The sequence below is a fragment of the Pinus tabuliformis genome, chromosome 3_1, assembly GCF_031772625.1.
Source record: "Pinus tabuliformis cultivar Carrire ecotype Pingquan chromosome 3_1, CPIR1, whole genome shotgun sequence".
Classification (NCBI taxonomy): domain Eukaryota; kingdom Viridiplantae; phylum Streptophyta; class Pinopsida; order Pinales; family Pinaceae; genus Pinus; species Pinus tabuliformis.
Genome location: NC_142301.1, coordinates 20,775,509 through 20,799,695, shown reverse-complemented (window position 1 = coordinate 20,799,695; position 24,187 = coordinate 20,775,509). Strand labels below are relative to the sequence as shown.

The window sequence follows — 24,187 nt, the reverse complement described above, 5'->3', positions numbered from 1 at the left end:
ATCTGGAGATACCAAGTGAGCAGAGGTGGGATGAATTGTGTGAAACAATTGATTAAATTTCCATCCCAACAAGAAGACAACACATCAATTGTTGAAGGAACAGTCATCAACAACATCCTACCCAACAGGAACACATCATTCAGCAGTTTTCTTTTCCTATTTTCTTTCAGGCTATTTCTATAATTAGTTTAGTATATTTGGTTCACTATCCAAACTAATATAAATAACTACCTTCTATGAGTTATTAAAGGTGGGACATTTCCATAAACATTTTTGTAAAGCATTGATGTACAAGCTCTTTCAAGATCATTGATAATAAAGCAAAGGATTCTGAATTTGATATCATAGAGTCTCATCTTCTTCTGTATGTCTTTCATGTGTTCCAATCATTCTGTTAATTCTGCATATGTTTAAGTTTTAAAGAGATATCAAGTGAGAATAAATGTGTTATAGTTCTTCTTAAAATTCTTTCTGGGGTTATTATTATAAAGTGATTGAGATATTGAATTGTTTGTCTGAAAGGCTCCCTCTAAATCATAAAATTGTCAGTATCTTATGTAATTTTAAGCATATTTTGTTTAACTTCTGAACATTGGTCAAAGGTTTTCCCACTTATGATGATTTATCTTTCCAAAGTAATCATATCTCCTTACTATTCCTTTTGCATATCTTATCAACTTAAATCACTGTGTGAAGTTAAATAGCAACCTTTTGGTTATTTATTAGTACTATCTAAAAAGGTTAAATACATCATCCTTATAATTTGTTTTATGTATTGGTCCTCCATAAAAACCAAAGCCTCGAAACAAAATATTTTAAATGCTCTGTCATGATCCATTGACCATTATCATCTCAGAGGTACAACAATTGTCATTTATTGAACACAGTGGGTTTAAATGTTGAACAACACCGCAGTTATGGCTAACATATATTCACTTTTATTATGTGCAGATATGGATATTTATTGAGATTCATAGCTTCAATTCTAATGACGGGTTGAAGTGACTACTATGTACTTCTAGAATAAACCATTTTGGAAGGATTAATGGTTTTATCTGTTTTCTAGTTAAGTCAATATAATTTGTATTCTTAAGTATTAAGATACTATTTATGCACAGTTGTGGGCCCAATCAATATTTTGAGAAATTTTGGACATTAATTAAAACATATTTGCACTTAATGCTATTTATTTTTGTTTAAACATTGGTTGCATATCTCTCAATTTTTGGTGGTTTGGTGGGACCAATACTATATCAATTACTGGTCCCTGCACAACATTAGACATCTCTCCCCTAACACCGTGACTTGATTCTAGCAAAAAGCATTTACATGCATGTAGATATGTTTATCACAATTCACGATGTGTAGTTTAAACTAGAAAATTCTCCCTTGATATCATTACTCTCATAAATCTATACTACTAGATATCATACAAATATTAATGGGAGATTTCTACCCTAACATCATTACTCATGAATTTATACTACAATATCATATAAGTATAAATTTGCATATAGAAGATGCAACTACTACGAACCTCAAAACATCACTAAAAAAAGATATAAATGGGAGAATTCTCCCCTCACATCATTACTCCCATGAATCTATTCTAGTTCAGTATCATACCAGCATAGGTATAAATTTACATATAGAAAATGTAACTACTACCTTAACACACTTCAAAACATCACTGTGCATATAGAACATGTAACTACTACCTTTACACACTTCAAAGCATCACTGAGAAAATTTTAAGCATATACTAACTATGGTCTCATCTACGCACTAAAGTTTTTCGAAATTAAAAAAAAAAAGACTACTATCTATTATGGATGGTGTGAATGAAATTAGCAACGCCAACCTAAGGCCTTAAAGATAAGAGAAAATTATTCTTCATATACACGTCCTAATTTGACAAATTTAGCTCGTTGCACAAGTAAAAGTCATATTTAATTAGATGTCAAGGTTAATATTTGGTACAAATATTTAAATTTTAAGCAATAGTGATTGAAAAATCACCCGTTATCCTTCTAAACTTCATTATATCAAAATGGGTAGTCTCAACACTAAGAATTGCTTCACATGTATGTGCTTACGATCAATGCAAAAACGATTACTTTTGCAGCCCAAACAAAAAAATAACGAAGAAACGAATGCATAATATTAAAACCCTAATATTAATTATTTAAACAGTAATTATTGATGAAGGAAACGAATCCAAGCTGGCACTAGATATCTTTTCTGCTGGTCACACAATTGATTATATACAAATCAGGCCATTAGAACCAAACAATCCAAATGATATCTGAATTTTGATAATTTTTACCTCACAAATTGAAGGAAAAATAAATAAATAAAAATTGTGGCCGGATTCAGCACAACCGTAATGAAATGTCAGTAGATGGCAAATCGCTACCAAAAAAATAAATCCTGTGATCCACAAAGGGATGAAGGTGTTTTAATCTTTTAGTTATATTCCAGTTATCTAGAAAATATAAGGCAGTAAACTCCATTCATTACAGGTTCCAGCGCTTTCGATCTATAACTGCAGGAGTGGACTGGACCATACCACTTAAAAATACCCGGTTCTTTAGACTCGTTTGATGCTGATGTCATTGCATCATGTGGTCATGAAATAGATATAAAAAAAAGGAATAGAATAGAAGACACAAATTCCAAATACTCTGGTGAAAACAAGGATGCATCTTCAAAAAAATGATACTATATGGTACAATTCTTATATTCTTGTTCACTCAGCTAAAACTATGCAACGTGAACAGCTTAAATTCCATCAGACAAGTATGTGGACAGTCCACTCCATGAGACAAGTATGTGGACAGTCCACTCCATGAGACAAGACAACGACTTCAATCAATAACATAAATCAAATTTCGTGTCTAAAAAAAGCATCCAATAAAAAGGGTAAATATTTAATAGTACAGAAGACATGAGAAATTATACACTAAGAGAAAAATGGCACTGACAATTTCATTCAGTAAAACTATACAGGATTAATATCCAAATGTTATAGCTGTTCCTGATCTATCCAAAGCTAAACAATTCCTTCAATTAGCAATTCCATTGCCTTTAAGGAGTCTTAATGAAAACTTAGCAATTCCATTGCCTCTATAAAATAACCACACAGCACATTTTGAAGAAATTAGGATTACTAATAAGCTCATTCGCCAATAAGCAGATTGCGGGTCATTATTTTATCAGAGAAAGTACCTCGAAAGTTGATTGACAAAGGATTTCACACCCAGCACCAGACCAGAAAGGGGAGCTGTCATGTGTCTCACTTGAAACAACACAGCTTGATTTTCTTATGAAACCAACTTTTTGCCACGCCAAGTCTTCTCATATTGTAGATGTATCGTAGGTTGCAAATATAAATAAAACCATTCGAGATATTTACCTGGTTCAACCTTTATGTCTACTTAAAAGCACATATCCCGGTTTTGCCAAACAAATTGCATACTTTAATATAATGTACATATCCAATTTACAAGATCCAATAATGTCATCAGTGCTACTGCACAATAGCCCAAACTTCCAAAGTTGTGAACTATGAAAATTAGTCCATTGTGCAGTTATGGACATCTATGAAAATTAACCACGCGGCACAAGGAATTCTAATCATTTATATCACATCCCTCGAACTGGCCGATATTGACAAATTAGTCTGCATGACAAAGGAGGTCCTTGAAACTTTGTCAGGCATCATGTTGAGATTCTTTAGGGCCAGAAAATCTGGTCTTCGAAACCCTTTATCTACTGCCTTTTGTCCATATCAAAGGAAAGGCCCTCAATGCCTTTCAAGGTAGCTTCATAATTCCTAGAACTTGGCATAATCCGACCAGAACCAGATCGCTTGGGATCTGCAGAACTTACTGGAGAGCTCCGCTGGCCTCCAGTGTTGTGCAATGGAATAGGACTCAAGTCAGCTGCACGTGGACGTGATGATGAATCAGCATCAGACAGAATTGCTTGCCTGCTACTCGAAATCACTCCTCGTCTTGATGTGCTGCCAGTTTGGCCAATCAGACCAGATAAATGGACACGATCTGGCCTCTCTGGACGACCAATTACCTGCACATCCAAATTCCATGATAACTTTTAGCTAACACGCCATATTTCTTCAACAATCATTCTTGGTTTTAAACCAAAAAGCTTTTCATACCATAAATCACTTTAAAATCAAGAATAAAAAAATAGATGTAGCAAATGGTATAGGTCACCTCAGGCCTGCCACAGCTAGGAAGACTAACAAAGTGATTGACTCATTATACAACCTGATACAATTAGCGAGCATGTATTCATTTCAAAGCACCTTGAAATTTTCTGATTTTATAAACTCCCAAATATCACATTAAAAAGCACAATAGTAACAATAGGAATCCATCACCAAACAGCACTCGAGATCGAGACACCTTGTTGAAATCAATCGAATCAAATCAGTATATTATATAACAAACTTCTGGCAAAGATAAGATGGAATCATATACTTCAATGAGAAAGGTTTCAAGTTCTTGCTTTGATAGAGTTACACAGCGGATGAAATAAGAATCATATATTGTCAATCAGATTTACATGCCAAACATTTTGAGCACAATAATAATAACGTGGTTAGCAGGTTGGAAATTTAGAAGGGCAACAACAAACTAATCGTACAATCTTTGGTTGAGGTGCATCTAGTTTAACATCAGATCTATTGCTAATCACATTGTCTTGGAGAAGATAGATCCCACCTTGGACTGGATCCCACAGTCAACAAGCAAAGTTTCAGGACAACTTCAGCTAGATAGACATGCAAGTTGGAACCACTTCCACCACAAGAGGTGGGTGACAATGCCTTTTGTCCATCAATAGATCATAAGGATGATGTAGAGGATACATTTGCTGACAATGATTCTGGCATAGTGTGCTATGTAGTCATTTGATTATACCACCAGGATAAATCTGTTGAGTTTGTAGATCTGTTGAGTTTGTAGCTCGGGCAAGCACTTCTGCATAGGCCTTATGTCTAAGCGTGCAAAAGTCGCCCACATCACATTAGATTATTTTCTGATGTAACTTGACCTAAGTTTAACTTAGGAAAAAGAACATAATTATATGTTGGCTTATTGAACAAAAGTAAAAACTTGGATAACGTAAATTATTGACTTTAGTGATTAAGTTTTAATCTTAGTTGTCAATCTCAAGTGAAGCAAGATATAATCTCGGTCGTCCATCACTTTGAGATTAGGGTTAGGGCTTTGGCTCAATGTAAAGTTATAAAGCAAAGCTAGGGTGAGGAGAAGAGACACAACAGCAACACAAGATTGAGAGAGGCTTCTCAGTGAGCGTGTGTTGGGTCCGAGAGAGTGTAGCGAGGCTAGTGATTAGTACTTTATTTTCTCAGTTGGGCCCCCTGGTATGGGAGCCCAAGTAAGTTCCATTATTAATTGTTGGGAATCGAATATTGGGTGTTGGGTTCAAAAATTCCTAACATGGAATCAGAGCCAAAACTCTGAATTGATCTCGAAATTATAAGTGTTGGGTTTTTGTCAGATTGTCGGAGCCAGGTTAGTCGAGATCATAAGAACCAAGATTTTTATTGTGGTGGTGTTGTCGTTGCAACAATGACCCTCAAAAATGTTTGCCTAATTCATTTTGGAGGCTACGTGAACTATCATTCCAAGCTATCTAGTGTCATCAAGTTTCTTCACTATCCTGGTGTTTTCTCCAAGTGTCATTTCCACCTAAGTCAATGTTTTCTAAGTGTCGTCACCTTATCTTTAAAAGAACTTGTGCTATCTTATCCAAGGATAGGGGTAGGCATAGCTTTTAAATTTTCTTGACTTAGTGACTAGTTTGTTCGAAATGCAACACACACACAAAAGCAGGAAAAGGCACATCTTTTTCACACTTGCAGTTGAAAGAGGCACTATTGATCAAAATTGTGCCATCCTTGGGCAAAAGCGCACTCCAAGATGACGAAGCATTGTGCCCTTGTCGAGCGCACTCCTTCAGGTTGAGCAATTGTGCCCTAGTGGAGCGCACTTCTTTGAATCAAGGAGCTCATCATTGATCCTTTTTCCAAGTTTTGCATGTTGATTTTATTGCTTGCCTTTAATGTTTTTTGTTGGCGATCTTGCTTTCTTTACTGGCGTTTCACTTCTTTTCAGCTTCTTTGCTGGCGTTTTAGTTCGCACTTCTGGAAACGAAGGCATGGCTGTCTCAGAAAATTGCACCTAGAAAATCAAGTTTTCCTCTTGAGCACACTCCTTCGACTCAAAGAACTACACCCTTCTTGAGCGCATGAGCGCACCTTGAACCAACAAACCATTTCTCCTTCGTGTTTTGACTGTGCGCTCTGCACCCTCCTTGTTCTTCTTGAGCGCATGAGCGCATTAGGAAGGTTTGAACCCTGACCCCTTTGTCCCTTCGGTGTGCATTGTGCACCCTCTTAGCCTCCTTGAGCGCATGAGCGCGTCTTGAACCCACGAATGACTTCCTTCATGCTTCAACAATGCGCCATGTGCCCTTGATGCACTCTCTCTCTATTGCTTGAGCACACAAGCACACCTTGAAGGCCTCTTGTGAGCCTTGAACTTCCCTTTGTGCTCCGACAACGCGCCCTCCTTTGTCTTGGTGCATTTTTCTTGCCCAATCAATGACCATGCCCCCGCCTTCGATAGGCTTGCACTCTTAGCTAATCCTGATGGATTTTTGAGCAAGATCTGCTAAGTTATTGCTTGTAATAGATAGAGGATTTCTTGAAGCTAATCTTTGTTTCCATGAGTGTGCTTCCACATGCAAGTGCTCCAACTACTAGTATTATTACTCTATCATCATTTGTTGGAACGACGCCTCCCATTACTTGTCGAGTGGCCTCAAAAGAAGCTTCAAAAGCAAGCAAGCACTGAAGAAGTAGTGGAAGTTACAAAGATTACCATTCCTATTATTACAAACACACAGTGTTTTATCAACAAATCTACACAATTCCCATGGAAGGATATTAAAGACACTTTCATGCAAACACATTTCCCTCAAAATTTGGAAGACAAGCAAATTTACATCAACACCAAGCAATCCAGAATACACAAGATTGCATGCAAGTTCTTAGTCATACCTTCTGCAGAGGCAATTGAATGGATTATATCTAACATGGATGATTCAAAATTGGTGCTTCGTAGTGAAAGTGGTGTTCAACTTGCCACCTACTATGGATAAATGCACATTTATTACAAGATGTTGAAGCCCACAGAGTATGCCAACAACAAATTCTATACTAGATGGGCCAATCTCGACACAAGTGATATCATCAAGTCCTGGTGTCAAGAGCTTGCCAAGTTCTGACACCACCTGAGTGCAGTTTACCTGACTAGGATTTTGAGAGAAGTGTACCAATATCTTATTGCTATGTGTTGTAGGTTGCATGGGTGAAAGAATGCAGAAGTATTTGAAGAGAATTGAATATTCATGTTCAACTTGGTTGTTACCCGAGGTAAAATATTCAATTGGGTTGATATACTTTCATTTGAGTTGTAGCAACATGTTGGGCAGGCCAAATCAGCTCCAAGGGCAAAGCAAGCACCAAAGTTCTATATGTCAGCATATCTCTTAGACGGAATTTGTGCCCAATGTGCATTCCCAGGGATGTATTGGAACTGGACGGGGCATATGATAGATTTGCAGAGCATTATTTGTGGTCATATTTCAAATGATTTATGAGATCGAACCTCCTTGCATGATCAACCAAGTGAAAGAGGCATTGCATGATATCGCAAATATATCAGATGCTTCGGATGCCAAATTTCGCCTCATCTTATGCCATGGCAAGGTAGTCCTGTAAGAAGTTGCTTATCAGTTAAATAAAGGGTTGTCAGGAGTTCTTCATAGAAGGAAGAAGCCCCCTTGGCCCACTTTCCCTCTGAGCTAAAGAGCCACAAGGCAGCAGAAGCTGGCTGAATTACAAGAGCTAAAATGCTTACACTTTGCAATCAAGTATTTTCACAAGTATGACCCCAGAAAACTGTGCAACCAACATTGTGACGATATTGCCTTCACTAGAGGGTATACATCAATGACTACTGCAGAGGATGAAAAGGTGAAAAACTGGTACAACGCATTAAGAAAGACACACTTAGGAATTGAAGTCAGTTCCCCCCAAGTTCCACCAGCTCAAGATGTACAGAGAATTGGAGGCAAAGATGCAGCTAGAAGAAGAGGAAAAGAGGAAGCAAGATGAATTACTCAGAAAGAAACAGGAAGAAGAGGAAAGGAGAGTGGAAGAAGAAGAACAAAGGCATTCACATGAGGAGGAAGCAGCTCAAACACTAGAAGAAGAATAGATGACTCAAGAAATAGAAGAAGAATTGGAGGAAGATGATGCCATCCGGCCCATAGATGTTGAACCATGTTCTCCAGTAGAACCTTCTCTTACATCTGGCCATCTCCCATTTGATGAAATGGGAATCACACCTCCTCCAGAAGACAAAGTCATGGACGTATGTAAAATCACATTTGATCAATTGAAGAAAAGTATCATGCAACAAAGGCGAAGATTCTTTCCAAACAATCCTCAAAATGCAGTGTTTGTATCCACGGAAAAGGTGACAACTACAAATACTAGTAGAAATCCTCGGGCAATCATGGCATCTAATGTTGCTTTTGCTACAGAAACACGGGATAATTCAATGTATCTGTTGAATGAGAATGCACAATTGAGGAAAGAGTTGGCTGCAATAAAGCAACAAGTGAAACACCTCGCCGCTGAAAACCAACAACTATCTTCCCACAGCTTCAACATAGCAAAATGGCAGTCAGCCATATAGGAGGAATGGGGGCCAATGGAGTATACTAGGGCGCAATTGTATGATGAAATGATACTTTTGCATGAAGTAGTGGCGCCCCTAGTTGGTATACAAAAGAAAGCGCAAGAAGTCCTAAAACTCCTAAAGGTGGCAAACATAGTTGTTGATCAAATCCAGGAATGGGCTGCAAATATCTAAATGTTCTACAATAGTTGGTTAGAGAGGATAGAATTGTTGCCAAAGTAGACAGAGCACAATTGAGACTCCACAGTCAGAACTACATTCAAACAATCGGCTAACACTATAGCTGCTTATAGTCGACTACATGATGGTTTAGAGTCCCTGGCACAGAAGCACGGGATGCCTTCAGTGGGACGACTTAGAGAGACAAGAGATAGGGATATCATACTATGAGAAGTGAAGCATACATTGAGCAAATCAAACAAACATTAGAACAAGAAGGCTTGGAGATCACTAAGGACATTATTCTACAATATGCCATTGCACTAGCTAAAGCTCACATGAAACTGCCATGGTTGTGGAATAGTGTGCAATCTAGCTCCAAATTGATATTGACAAAAGTCTTGGAGGTGAAGATGCAATTTGCAGCAGATTTGTCAATATGAGTCAAAGTCATTGCTACAAAATTCAGAGCGTAGCATACATAGTACATACATCACTGATGAGCTCCATGAAGAAGCAAATGACTTATCTATTTGATAGAATTTTTGTCCTATTAGAAGTTTTGTCTCATATAGCCACCATCTTGTATGTATTTTGTTTTTTGTAATAAGTTTAATGTAATGAAGTCCAAGAGACACATGTGGGATGTGAAAAGACACATGTGGAATGTAAAAGGTCATGAATAGAATGTGAAAGGTTGTATGGAAGCCCATAGGTCATAGAAGTTGAATAGTCATGAGGAAACTCAAAAGTCATTGTCATTTGTTATAAATAGCTCCTCATAACTCAAGTAAAGGGCTTGGATTCTTAGAGTTTTGCCTTGGATTCTCTTGTATTACATAGGAGGTAAATCATTCTTTGGAGAAGCAATTTGTGGCTTCATGTTCCACTACTGGATCTAGTGTTTCATCTATGTAACAGTGTACATGGAACCTTTCATTAATGATTAGAAGCTCCTCGAGCCAGCACTTCTTCATGCATGTATCATAAATATAATAAGATTATTCTTGATGTGTTTGCAGTATATGTTGGCGTAATAAATACTAATATTAATGAAGTATTTTGTTGCTTAGATATGGATATTGTTGAATGTGTTGTTATGATTTTACGATTGTCATTTATCTTTTGAACTAATTTGCAGGGAAATCAACAAGTCTTTCTCGTCCGCTTAGGGTCTCTCTTAGGATAGTACTATTACTTCCCTAACCGGAGGCTCGTTCCCTTTTACCAGCCATGAAAGTTTCTTGTGCATTCTACATTTGGTGTCACACAAAGCTTACATACTTGCTGCCGCAAAGAGGTTTGTGATCTCAAGGCGTACCTCTAAAACCTTTGCAATGGTGGTTGGACCATATAGCCGGATGGCACTCCTACACCAAACAGTGTGAAGTCTAATTGGGACCTCATATCGAGAAGATCACCTATATGTTGGCAGTATCTAGCACCGTCAACAACCAGCAAGACTTATTTTGGGCCAACAAGGTTAAAATCAAACTAGGGGAAAAAAGAGGGCCATTTTTTAACAATGGCGTGGGGCCGTGGTCACTGATAGCCCAACCGCTACCAAGGCAACCAACAACCTGCGCACTAGCTAACTAGCTGTAGAACGACACCACACAGCACAAAGTGTCGGGGATTAGGGGGTCAAGCAACAATCTTATACCGACACAATGAACCAAGAAAGGTCAAGGAAAAGAAACTCTCAGGGAGGGGGTTGTGAGATAAGTCGAGGCCTATGTTATACCTCATGTGATGGGGAGGAAGTATGCCTATGAGTTGTGACCATATCCTTAGCCAAGTTGTACCAAAGTACAAAGCCAAAACAGAAAGATGGTATTGAAGGAGAAATTGAGAAACACCAAGATGTCTGAAACTGACACAGTTGCATCATACCTTACTAGGATCACTCAAATTAGAGATGATTTTGCAGCAGTGGGGGGAACTATTAACAGTTAAGAGTTCGTCAAATCAGGGTTGAGAGGCTTTCCTCCAAAAAGGAATGCCTTTTTTGATGGGATTGTCACACGAGAAAACCTGCCTAATTGGGATAGATTGCAGCATGACTTCATATCAGTGTTGCGAACATCTCGATAGCATCCCAATTTTATCTTGAAATCACGATTTTTTGACCTAGCCAATGTTTGTCGATTTTTACCGATATTTTGATGGTATCTTAATTTAACTGATGTTTCCCGATTTTTACCTACAATTTCCCGATTTTTACGGAATTTTTACGATGTTCGCAACATTGCTTCATACAAGAAGAGACAAGGAGACGTTCCAAAACTGCAGGCCAACATGATGGCAGGGATGATGAGAAGAATTTTGCTCTTGCTATAAACGGCAAAGGTAAAGTAAAGGGAAGTGGGGGATCTACTTCTGTGAAAGACATGAGCAAAGTGAAGTGCTTTGCGTGTCACAAGACCTGTCAATATACGAGCCAGTGTCCATATAAGAAGGATTAGGTGCTTGCATCAGCATCAGCATCAACTGAGATTGATGACTTTAAGGAGAATTTCGAGAAGGACTTTTCTCTAGTTGCATGTATTTCTGATGATAATATTGTTGTGTATGAGGACAGTGGATTATGGTTAGTGGACAGTAGAGCATCCAATCACATGACAAGTATGAGGTCAGTGTTCCGTAGTGTTTCAGAGACAGGCTCAGACTGCAGTGTGTTTAGTGGGACTAGTACCATGCATGCAGTGAAGGGGGTTGGATGTGTCAGATTCTAGCTAGAGTCAAGGATTTCTGGAGGTGACAGGTATGTGGTTTGTTGCAAGGTTGATGGTACACGTGCTCTCAATATCAGTTTTGGAAGATGTTGGATATAGAGTTATGTTTCATTTTGGGATGGACAAGGGCTTCTATATTCAGAGGGAGCGACCTTGGATGCAGCTATAGTGCTTGGCATCAAATAGGCGCAGTCATACAAGTTGTTGGGACAACCTGTGGGTATATCTAGAGGGACCTTGTATACAGGATCAATGTCAATGTCAATTGCTGAGAGGGAGAAGGTGGCGAGGAAGAGTGATCCTTCAGGTAATACCAGGAGCCTCAGTTGATATGATATGACATTGATGGATGCTTAGGAGCAAGATCCTCAAAGCATGGTTGGATGTGACTGGTTCTCAGCTCGTGTTTCAAATAAGGCAGCAAGACAAGCTTCAATGTCAGAGGAAGCAACTAGAGACACTGAGATGGGCTTGGAAATACGTTCAAGTGAAGGAGGTTCTTCCTTGGCTAAGTACTTAGGAAAAAGCACATAATTATATGTAGGTTATTGAGCTAAAATAAAAACTTAGATAAAGCAAATTATTTACTTTAGTGATTAAGTTTTAATCTTAGCCGTCAATCTCAAGTGAAGCAAGATCTAATCTCAGTCATCCATCACTTTGAGATCAGGGTTAGGGTAAGTATTAAGGTTTTGGCTCAATGTAAAGTTATAAAGCAAGGCTAAGGTGGGGAGATGAGACAAAACAGCAACACAAGATTGAGAGAGATTTTTCAGTGAACGTGTGTTGGGTCCAAGTGAGTGCAGTGACATTGGTGATCAGTATTGTATTTTCTCATTTGGGCCATTATCCCTGGTACAAGCCCAAGTAAGCTCTGTGATTAATTTATTAATGAAGAAATGGTGAATGGGCAGAAATATGTTTATGTGTGTGTAATTCCGCTATATTTTTTGTGTTAGGGGTCTGGCTGCGTATTTGTTCCGCGTATTAATTGCTGGGAACCGAATACCAAGTGCTGGGCTTGGAAAGTTTTACAAGATCCATCTTAAAAACTCAGATCTTTTAAGCTGCCAAGAGGGATCAAATACTTTGAGATGAAAATTTGATCGAATAAAATTTAAATGGATCTAGGCTTGTTGCAGTCATGCTAAACTCCGTAGAAGTCACAACTCACAACTTATGGAGATATGTATATGTGAAAAAAAAAATTGATTGATGTTAAGATATTTGAAGTTGCATTGTAATAAGTATCTTATATATAGCATATCCATTTTTATTTTTGCGTAAATCTAGAATTCTCTCTATTACAGGTAACTCTAATCACTCTCTTTCATATAATATTTGTTATAATATTATAATTTATTCAAGCCAGATATGGTTGAGTTAAGCATTACCCACATTACAACATCTCCCCATGCTGCGCTGTAGAACTGCCAAAGTGCCTTTCAGCACAATGATGACCTTTGGACTCTAAAGGCAGTCCAGTTTCTCTCAGAAATTTAATTTATGTATCTTAGAACTTAAATATCAATTAGTCTTGCTATTCACAACCTTACATCCAATATAAATAAGCAGAATTTGCATAATTGGTGTCCAATTAATTGGATCTGCATTAATGTACATGATATTGTAGCATGTCAGACTTGCACTAATGTCACAGAAATGATAAATTTCACATATCTAAAATCAAAAAAAAAAAAAACATACAACAAAATCTCATGAACACAAGTGCAAATTGCACTTTCACAATAAGACTATGAAAATAAAACAAAACATAACTTTTGCCCCAGAGATCCAAAATATGAAATCAAGTTTGAATTTGATTTCCTTTCATCGTGTGTACAGGGAGAGGAATGAGCTGACAGATGGTTTGTAAAAGGCTGCTCTATGGAATTGGCATATATATGGGAAGAAGTGGACGGACAACCCTCTGAATATGATCATGCATCTTTGAATTAGATGTCATCTGGAGTGGATCTCTGTCTGATGTTTCTATAGGAGTTAGGTTGTTTAGATGTTCTTGTTGGTTGTGTATGATCATGCATGAAATAAATGAAATGGTTGGGAAGACTCTGAGAACTGAGAGTCAGGGACACTCGAAGAGCTGGAGTTATCTGATGCTGAGTCGCTCCTGGATCAGCAAGTGCACGCTGGATAAGTTTCTCTGGTGTGAGCACCCAGCATGGAAAAGATGTGTAACGTATATGACTCACAAGTCTATTTGGTCCGTATCAGTGATTAATAGGTCCAAGGCTTATAGATGGCTCTATGATGGTTAATAGAATTAATTCATTAACAAAAAATGCACACCCACACTAAAAAAATTATAATGCGCTTCCACAGCATGTAATACACTAATTTTGTCAGCTTGTGTGTTATTCATTAATGCAGATGTAAAATAAATAAAAATATAATTGAAGTAATAATAAATTATAACAGAAAAGGCATAACTAAGTTTGCGGGATCAGTTTAAGTTTCCTACGTGATTTTTCACCATCAGTTTCTTGATCATGCACAAGGCTTTCCGTTGCAGTAATGTAACAAATAACTAGTCAGCTATAAACATGTCAAAAAAGATTCACATTAAGAGAGCCTGAGACAACAAATAATATTAACTACTAATCAATTGTAAAGAAACAAGACTTGCATTGGATCCCAATCTCAAAGAACAATTCGCAGAAACCATTATTTAGAACAATGAACTGAATATTCCAATACCAAAGTAAAGAACACTTTACCCTAGCTATGTAAAATGAGAAAAGCATGAACTTAAAAGCAAGCTTGCAAATACAATATGAAGTGCAGAAGGTTTAAACTGTTAAGTGACAAAAAGCTGTCAACAAACTAAGAGTGTTAGATAACATTTTGACAAACAGTGATTAAGATTCAAACAGTTTGAACTGACCACATCTTTTCCAGCTCCAGCATCATTTTGGACTGGGCTTTTATGCTTTGATAAACTACCAGCATTCACAATAGCACTAGAGTTTCTTCTTCGAGAACCATCAGCCCCAGCATTGCCCCACGGATTGTCCCTTCCATCTTGACCACCTGTTAAAATCCAAAAACCACATAGCCACCACCATCAGTAGCAGCAGCAAGCTAAAATGAAAGAAGATGAGAGGGGAGAATAGACCAATTATACGTTAAAAATCAAAGAACTCCACCACACTAGCTAGTGCTTGATTATAAAGTGCTCTGAAAAGAAGAAAGATTAGGCAGTCACAAGAGTGTGGTACAAATGAATCTGGGAATTGAGAATCCATCAAAAACAAAAATCATCATGTGGTTGGCTCTTAAACAAAAAGTTTCAACTTGGGTTTCTATGCATAGAAGAAACCGGCAAGGGCCTGGAAGATGTCCCCTATGCAAGGATTGTGATGAATCTCTCTCACATTTTCTTATATCTTGTGATTTTGCTGGACTAGTTTGGTCAGAAATGAAACTTGAGTTGGACAATATGTTCCAACTTGGGATTTGATGGAAAGAAAAAGCTGGCAAGGGCCTGGAAAATACCCCCAATGCAAGGATTGTGAAGAATCTCTCACATTTGTTTATATGTTGTAATTTTGCTGCACTGTTTGTGTTGGAAATTGAAAATTGATGATCTCAAGGATTGCTTGGAGGGCTCAGTTTGTGGAGGAATGTTTGACAGGCTCGTGTGAGAAACCTTTTTATGCATAGAAGAAGCTGGCAAGGGCCCGGAAGATGTCCCCTATGCAAGGATTGCGAAGAATTTCTCTCGCATTTACTTATGCTTATATATTGTAATTTTGCTAGACTAGTTTGGTTAGAAATGAAACTTGAGTTGGACAAATTTTCCAACTTGGGATTTTATGAAAAGAAAAAACTATCAAGGGCCTGGAAGGTATCCCCTATGTAAGGATTGTGAAGAATCTCTCACATTTGCTTATATGTTGTAATTTTGCTCAACTGTTTGTGTTGGAAATTGAAAATTGATGAGCTTAAGGATTGCTTGGAAGGATCAGTTTGTGAAGGAATGTTTCACAGGCTGGTGTAAAAACCCTTTTAACAGGGAAATCAAAGCACTTCCCTCATTGCCTGGATGACTTGGTTAGTAAGGAACTTGAAACTTTTTGAAGAAAAATCTCCATCTCCACAACTCTATGTATCCAAAAAGTTTGTCTATCATCAACCATTTTAATCAGTTTCAGGACAGCAAACCTCCAAGTGTGGTGGTGAACGAAGTCTTTGATAAATAAAGTGCATGGGCATACTTTGGTGGGGCAGCCCAGGGTGACCCACAAGTTACAAATAGGAGGAACTGGGGGTATCTTGTATCTTTCTGACACTTGTTACTACAAATTCAAGGCAGGATTAGGTAGGAGCTCCAATAATAAGGCTGCCATTATGGTCTTAAAACTTGTCCTTAGGGTGGCTGTTGAGAAGGTTGTATAAATATGACTCTCTGCTGGTTATGGATTGGGCTTAGAGGGTCCAGAACTCATGAAATTTTTCTTTTGCGACACATCTACAAGGAGATTTTAAACTTTTTTCAATGAAGTCTCTTTTATGCATGTGTGCAGAGAAAGGAACGGGCTATTGACACTTATCGAAAGATGGACTGCTGTTTTTTCTGACCAAAATAAAATAACATCTTTAAAAAATTAGCCAATGATGTGGCTAAGTTAATGTTTACAATCATATGATTACCATCTTTGGTCTATTGGACCTTAAAACATCTATGATTGATTGATTTTCTTTAACATTTTGTTTTTATCATTGCAAAGAATACCGAAAAACTTTACTAGCTCTCTTTGGTTTAAGAATTTGATCATTATAATAAATAGAATTGAGCCTTTAATGTCTGCGTACAAAGGGCATTTTAAGAGAGGCTTTTCATCCTCTACTTTATTAATGTCACACAGAATACAAATTATTTCTTCCTATGGTATGCCCATGACAAAACAAGGATGACTGCAACAGATGATGCAGTACCTACAATGGTCCATTAAAATGCCTATAAGCTTCAATTCAGTGACATCAGGATAATGTCTGTCTTCATCTCCACAGCAGATGACTCAATTTTTCTTTTGAAGGTATTCCTGAATGGTTCCAGCAAAGATGAGGGGAAGGCCGAATCCAGATGCTTAGTCCAAAGCTTCTTTGTAACACAAGCTGGATCTCACCTCTATATTTTATTGCAGCATTCTGGATCTTACCTCCACCCTCTAAAGTCCACAGAATTTGGTTCTATCTAACCTCCTCGCCATTTCAATCTATTGGCATATTCATCAAGCACCTCCTAGTGATCCACAGGGACATGTCCCCCAAGGTGGGGGACATGGACCCCACATTTCCCAGTCCTCGAGATCTCAAGATGGCAGGAGAACCTAGGGAAACATTTCCCCACATCCCCTTTCGGGGAAACACAGGGGGATATGTTTTCCCACATCACGCTTTCTGGAAAACATGGGAGGGAATGAGTCCCTATTGTGGGGGCACTTTTGTGTCTCCCCAAATAGGGGATGCTCTTAGGCATCCCCCAATAGAGGGTGCTTTTGAGCATCCCCACAAAAAACAGAGTTGCTTCTGCGCATCCCCCACAAAAAGTAGACTTCTAGGCATCCCCCTGGAACGGGTGCTTGCATATATATCATTATTGGATCTGAATCATGTAGATATCATTCACAAATTTGAATTTGGTATTATTTTGACAGTTTATTATTTAGTATTTACATTGTATAATGATGAATTTGATGAATTGATATTGTCAAGATTTTATCATTATTATTTTTGTTTTTATATTTTTAGAGATGGGGAACCCTATGCTACGAACGTCAATGTCCCCTCATCCCCCTTGAATTTCCCAAATTTGGGGGTGCTTCCACATATCCCCCATGCGTGTCTCCCTGCTCTCACACTCCAAAATCTTGGCAAAACATTGGCACCTCCCCCATAGTCAATTGTTCTTTGGATGTTCTTGTCCATATTCTTCCCCTTAATCAAGAGATCAACAAGATCAATAAGGACAACATTACCAACAATATAGCTAAGGTACATGGATCACCCATTCACAAACCTTGGTCCTAAGGCATCTTTCTACTCAAGGCAATTTATGCAATTGAGGGGGACGCCCTATCATATTATAAAAGTCGAGCACATAAAGAAACCAAGAAAACTTGAAAGAGTTCTTTGTATTGAGTGAACAGGGAGAAGGCAAGAGCTTTCTAATATAGGTTACAATGGAGTCAAGTCAATTGAATTAATGAATATGAAATATACCAAAATACACAATAAGTGAAATAAGACATAAAAAGCATAAAATAAACTAAAGTCTGCTTAGGTCTACAACCTAATTGACCATTATTAAACCAATATTGACTTTAATATCCTCCCTTAATGGTCAATCTACTACCTACACCAATCTTATCTTAAAATTACTTGTTTTCTCTTTCCTCTTGATGCCCATGCCTCAATCATTTCTCCTGCCTGACTCTTTCTACCAAAGCTTTGAACTTTTGAAATTCATTAAACACTTCAAATTTTAGTTTCAAAAAGCATATCCACATTTTCCTATTGTAATCATCAACAAATAGAAGGAAATACCTAGCATCGATGATTGATGTCATGTTAATTGGACCACAAACAGTTGCATGAACCAATTGAAGGACACTTTATGCTCTTCAAGCTTGTTCATCATCAAATGGTGTGTAATGTTGCTTCCCTGTCTAGCAAGCTCCTCAAACTCCCTATGTTTGGTGTTGAATGTCCAAAAAACCATCTACCAATTTATCTCATGTCAACTAAGTCAGGTAGGTCAAGTTGAGGTGCCAATACCTATGATGCCATAGGGTACTAATGTCAGATGCACTCTTAGCAGCTAGAGTAAGCTTTTTGACTTGTCCAAATTACACCAAACTGAATAACCTGTGTTCCTCCACATGAAGAGCAACAGTCTTCTTCATCTCCTTGTGAACTATGCAGCATTTGTGATTGCTAAAGTTAACGTCCAGATGGGTGCAATGTTCATAATCTAACAGAAATCAAAATAAGCTCCATACATGGCACATAGTAAACACAGAGGAACATCAACATAGTCCCTCCAAAGGAAATTTGGACATTTCCTTTCCCAACTACTGGATACTCTTATCCACCATCAAAGATCACTGAATCCTTGGATGAACAATGCTTCAGTTTTGAGAACTATTCCTACCTGTTGTGGAAATGGCATGATGCACCTGAATCAATGAACAAGACAGATGACCTAGACTTCTCTGCTTGCGTTGTGGCCATGACTGCATAGAGGATTGACTCCTCCTCTATCTCCTTTGTGACATGAACCTATTGTTGAGGCCCTCCCTAGATGGTCTCCTATTCATCCAACCACATTCAGCAATGCTACCTCTTTCTAGGGTGCTTCTTCATATGGCCTACCTTACCACAATAATGAGAAGTAATGGTCTTCTAACACTTGATGTTTAGGGTCTTGATAAAGTGCTCATAAGCACGCGATATGCTTTTCGGTGTGATTACCACCATGTCCCCATGCTAAGTTGGATTTTGTATGGATGAAGCCTCACTCATCATGATTGAAAACATTTCTTCAAAAAGAAGGCTTTGCCTTTATCTGAGGTATCATGCAGATCTTTCAAATGCTTCCAAATTGTTGTTAAAGTCTTCCTGCCTAAACCTTAAAAAGTATTTCATCTATCATGGACAATTTGATCAACATTACCGCTTCTCTATCTTGGCCATCAAATTCATCCTTGTCTTTACTCACGACAGTGGGTCGAGTATCCTTGACTAGGACATCACTCAAGCACCTGTACTCAAAAATAGCCAACATACGTTGCTTCCACGTACTGCAGTTCTTCTTGGAGAACTTCTAGTTGCCTTCCAGCATAATGTTGGTCAACAAAGCCATAGATGCAAGTAATCAGAGAACAAATGCACGCAGAGGTAATTGCACACAAAGGTAAAACACCTGGATAATAGCTCTAAATTTCTGTAGCAGCCATGTACAACTGAGAGGTGCATAGATTTGTGAGAAATCTACCTCAAATCAACCCAAAGATACCTATATCTACATAGCAATTGCTGAAACTTCACAAATCTAGATAGATATACCCTCAAAGAGGTCAAAACCAGCCAGATCTTCTTCTGCTAATAACTAGCATCAAAACAGTCAATTTATTATTGGATGATCAGATCTACTGAAAAGTAATAGATCCATTGATCCATCTCTGTCGACAGCAGTCGCTAGGTCTTCACACTCTTCAATCTAATCATGTTTTTCTTACTCCAGATCATCAGACAATGCAAGAACGGAGCATACTTAGCAGATTAAACTGGAACTGATACCATATTATGAAATTCGGGCACATAAAGAAATCAAGAAAACTCAAAAGAGTTCTTTGTATTGAGGGAATAGTGAGAAAGCGAAAGCTTTCTTACATAGGTTACAATAGAGTTTAGTCAATCCACTTTCTGAATGTGGGATAGACCAAAATACACACCAAAGTGAAATAAGACAAAAAAAAAGCATAAAATGAACTAAAATCCAATTGAATTTATTGATGCCCAAGTCTAGTACCTAATTGACCATTATTAAACTAGTATTTACTTTTATATATCATACTCCCTAAGTCTACTCAGGGTATACTGATCTCCTGCCTAATGTTCCCTCTTGGAAAATTTGGGATTGGCTTTCAACAGCATCAATTGATTCCAAGCATCATATCGTACGAGAAGGTTTGTCAACTATGCCATTCGTAGGGTGTCAAATCTCAGTATCATTATTTTTCAGATGACTCATCTCATCCACAATGAGATCAAGAGGATATACCTCTGCATTTTTGTTATTCAAGGAAACCGCTATCCACCATCATCTGGCATCCCAACCATATGTATCCAGCTCTTTACATGCATGACGAAGTGATTCTCAAAAAACATACCTACGGTGTTCTTCCAGATCTCACCCCATCAGATTGATTACCTCTTTTTTTAAACCAATTTCAGTACTTGGTGGTGCTAAAGAGATAAGCAGATCCTCCACTGACTAGCACAGAAACTAAATCAATGAATCCACCTACAACATCTCACTCAAGAATTGGTCAAGTCATCACAAAAGAGATAGGCATACATGTTCTCCACGTAATTAGAGAAATAAAACCAAACTAAAGCCAGAGCAACGTCACAAGTTTCTTTTCCTCAACCTTGAATGCAAGGAGAGGATTTGCTCATGGTTTCCAGATACATCTCGGACCATCCAACCACATACTGTAAGCCTTTGGCACATACCAGACAACATCACTGGACAGAGCATTGGATCCCAATCAGGGCTTGGTAATACAACAGAATTCTTCCTCTTCAGTGTTCACCTTCTACCTCTAAATCTTGACATACAGGCCTCTATTTAATTAATGTTTTCTTCTTTAATCTGGCTTTACTTTTCCTTTTACTTTAGAGCTTCCCAGATAGCCTAGGGCACCCCTATATAGTAGTATTACTGATCATAGTTTCTAATCCCATCAACCTGTCATTTATCTCATCTGATATCCTTTCATTTGGATGATAAAAATGTTGCAATGGATATAATTTTTTCCATCTTGCACTCCAGGTGGACATGTGGGTATTTTAATAAAGTTCTCTCTCTCTCTCTCACACACACACACACAAGCTTGTAAGGCAAAAATGGAAATGTTTCTTTAGAGAAGACTGATCCAGATGTAGAAATCCAGCTTCCATTGCCCCTCTGTCCATAATGCATTCCTTGGTCTATTGCAAAAATACTTCTGACCAGGCTCTTGTCATGACATGTTGACCCCCCAGCACATCCAATTGTATCGCTTCCATTTTTAGTGGTTACAGTTAAACTACTGTCTTCACTTTTAATTTTCCACGCTCCCTACCTAAATACTGTAGTTAATGCTTGGTGGAGACGACTGCAATCTACAAAAGAATAGCAATTTTATTAAAAGAAAAGTTCAATCACATCATCCTTGTACCAACAATTCAATGAACAAGCAAGTGACTAAGCAAAGGTTTTGTGGTGAAAACAGCATGGACCAAAAGGTTTTGCAATGACATCAGTAATACCGTAATCAAATAAAAAACAAAATCAGCAAAAGCAGAATATGGCAATAGAGATACACAAGCATCATCCCAGAGACAACAGCCCTAAATGCCCAAGAAAATATGAACATGATGAGCAACATTTCATATTACTAAATTTATCATCTGAATTCACAATTAAGGGACGATTAGTTAGTTGAACCTAGCAGAATTTAGAACAAAAAGTTTGCAAAGTGATTATAATTAAAAAGAACCTTTTAAAGGCCAGATTAGGGAAGGGTACAAACAATTATGATCTTATAAATGTAAAATCAACAACCAAAATCAGCAAAAGAAGAATGTCAATAGAGATACACAAGCATAATCCCAGAGACAACAGCCCTAAATGCCCAAAGAATGGATGAACATAATGAGAAACATTTCGTATTATTAAATTTATCATCTGAATTCACAATTAAGGGAGGGCTAGATAGTCGAACCTAGCAGAATTTAGTACAAAATGTTTGCAAAGTGATTGTAATTAAAAAGAACCTTTTCAAGGCCAGATTGGGGAGGGGTACAAACAATTATGACCTTATTAACTGTAATATGATCAAACAAAATCAGCAAAAGCGGAATATTAGAGATACAGAATCATCATCCCAGAGACAACAGCCCTAAATGCCCAAAAAGGGACGAACATAATGAGAAACATTTCATATTATTAAATTTATCATCTGAATTCACATAAAGGGAGGGCTAGATAGTTGAACCTAGCAGAATTTAGAACAAAATGTTTGCAAAGTGATTATAATTAGAAAGAACCTTTTCAGGGGCCAGATTGGGGAGAGTACAAACAATTATGATATTATAACTGTAATATGAGCAAACGTAAAATTAGGCATCCCTAGCAGTACCTGATGGCTTATCAGCAACTGCAGCTGCCCTAGAGCTAGTCCCTACACCAGCAGCACCCTGAAAAAAATGATTGTCAATACACTATATAACTTACCATATCAAGTAAAATAAAAGTTGCAACTAATTTATGACGGGGAAATTGTCTTTACAATAGGTGGTGGAGGTGTATTGGCCATCTGTGTCTGCTGATACTTCAAAATGGTCCAATCAAACACATAATCAAACTGAAAACCTGCATGCCCAAAAAATAAAGAATGAAATTTTCTGTAATGTAAAACTCCACAAATTTGGAGAAACTGAAAAGGAATCTGGTTCCCTTATAGAACTACTCTCAAATTATATGCAATAGGCATACTAAGTTATGGGAAAGGAAAAAATAGAGACCAACCTTCACGAATGAAAAGATCACGGAATATTCTCTTCAGGTATGCATAATCAGGTCTGTCATCAAAGCGTAATGATCGGCAATAATGAAAATACGACGCAAACTCTGAGGGATACGACTTACACAGGACCTGCAAAATGCAAGTTCAAAAACAGTGGGCTTGTCAAGACTCAAAACTGATAGAACCAAATTTGACCCAAGCCCCAAAATCAACCATGAGAACCGGAATTTAATGTTCTGATTACCTCAATGGGGGTGGCAACCTTTTTCTCACTGATCTTTTCATACTTTTGTTTTTTGGTACCAGCTTTCAGACCCTGCCATGGAAGACTGATGCAGAATGCTGTTAATTCCTCATTAACTAAACACAATTCAAGAACAACAATCCAGCAAGGATTTTGCAAGTCAAAGACGAGCAAACAACTAACCTGCCCCTCAAAAAATACATGAGAACATATCCAAGAGATTCTAAATCATCTCTACGACTTTGCTCTGCAAATGAAAAGCCATTACAAGTATGAGAATACAAAAACTCATCAATATGCAAAGCTAACAAAGATTACGTTATTACCTCTTATAACTAAAGAAGACTGTCATATAATTAAAAAATTATAGTTCACAACATCATCAGCTAACCCTAGATGTTTCTTACTGGATCAATTAACAAACATGTACATTAGTACATAATGAAGAACTCATGACAGACATACAACTGAACAGCCATACTGAATAGAACTTAGTAAATAATTTTGAACTTACCAATGCCAAGATGAGTGTTCATGCTTGCATATCGGGCAGTTCCAGTCAAATTTTTGTTCTCTCTGCAGCAAGAGGCTTAGTGATAAATAAATAGTCCATGTATAACATTGACAAACCTGACAATGGCAGTTTGAACATAGAGAAACACCATCCCAAGAAATAAAAAGGACATCCAAACTCCCTCCTTAACTATGTATTCTATCAAAACAGTAACACTAGCAGTTTCATAAATATATTGTACAAATAGTGTAATAAGTTACAAGTAAAATAAAACAGCATTAACATATAAAATATACACATATACTAATAGCTTTGTAAAACTATTTACTGTTTTAATATTATATTATTTGTAATTTATTTTATGCCATGCAGCCATAGGATATGTTATACTC

The 24,187-nt window shown here is 37.6% G+C and overlaps 1 protein-coding gene across 1 annotated transcript in view; it reads right to left on the bottom strand.

Annotated features, from left to right (window-relative positions):
* Positions 1-2,963: 2,963 nt before the first annotated feature.
* LOC149185564 (casein kinase 1-like protein 2) overlaps positions 2,964-24,187 on the bottom strand; it is a 67,913-nt gene continuing 46,689 nt past the window's right edge. Inside the window, exons 7-14 of the mRNA XM_089410728.1 lie at positions 23,796-23,857; positions 23,465-23,528; positions 23,282-23,366; positions 23,040-23,166; positions 22,801-22,883; positions 22,651-22,708; positions 14,622-14,767; positions 2,964-4,089 (exon numbers count right to left, since the gene is read on the bottom strand). Coding sequence (XP_089266854.1) covers positions 3,772-4,089; positions 14,622-14,767; positions 22,651-22,708; positions 22,801-22,883; positions 23,040-23,166; positions 23,282-23,366; positions 23,465-23,528; positions 23,796-23,857 — 943 coding nt within the window. The 3' untranslated portion in view covers positions 2,964-3,771. The remainder of the gene's footprint in view (positions 4,090-14,621; positions 14,768-22,650; positions 22,709-22,800; positions 22,884-23,039; positions 23,167-23,281; positions 23,367-23,464; positions 23,529-23,795; positions 23,858-24,187) is intronic.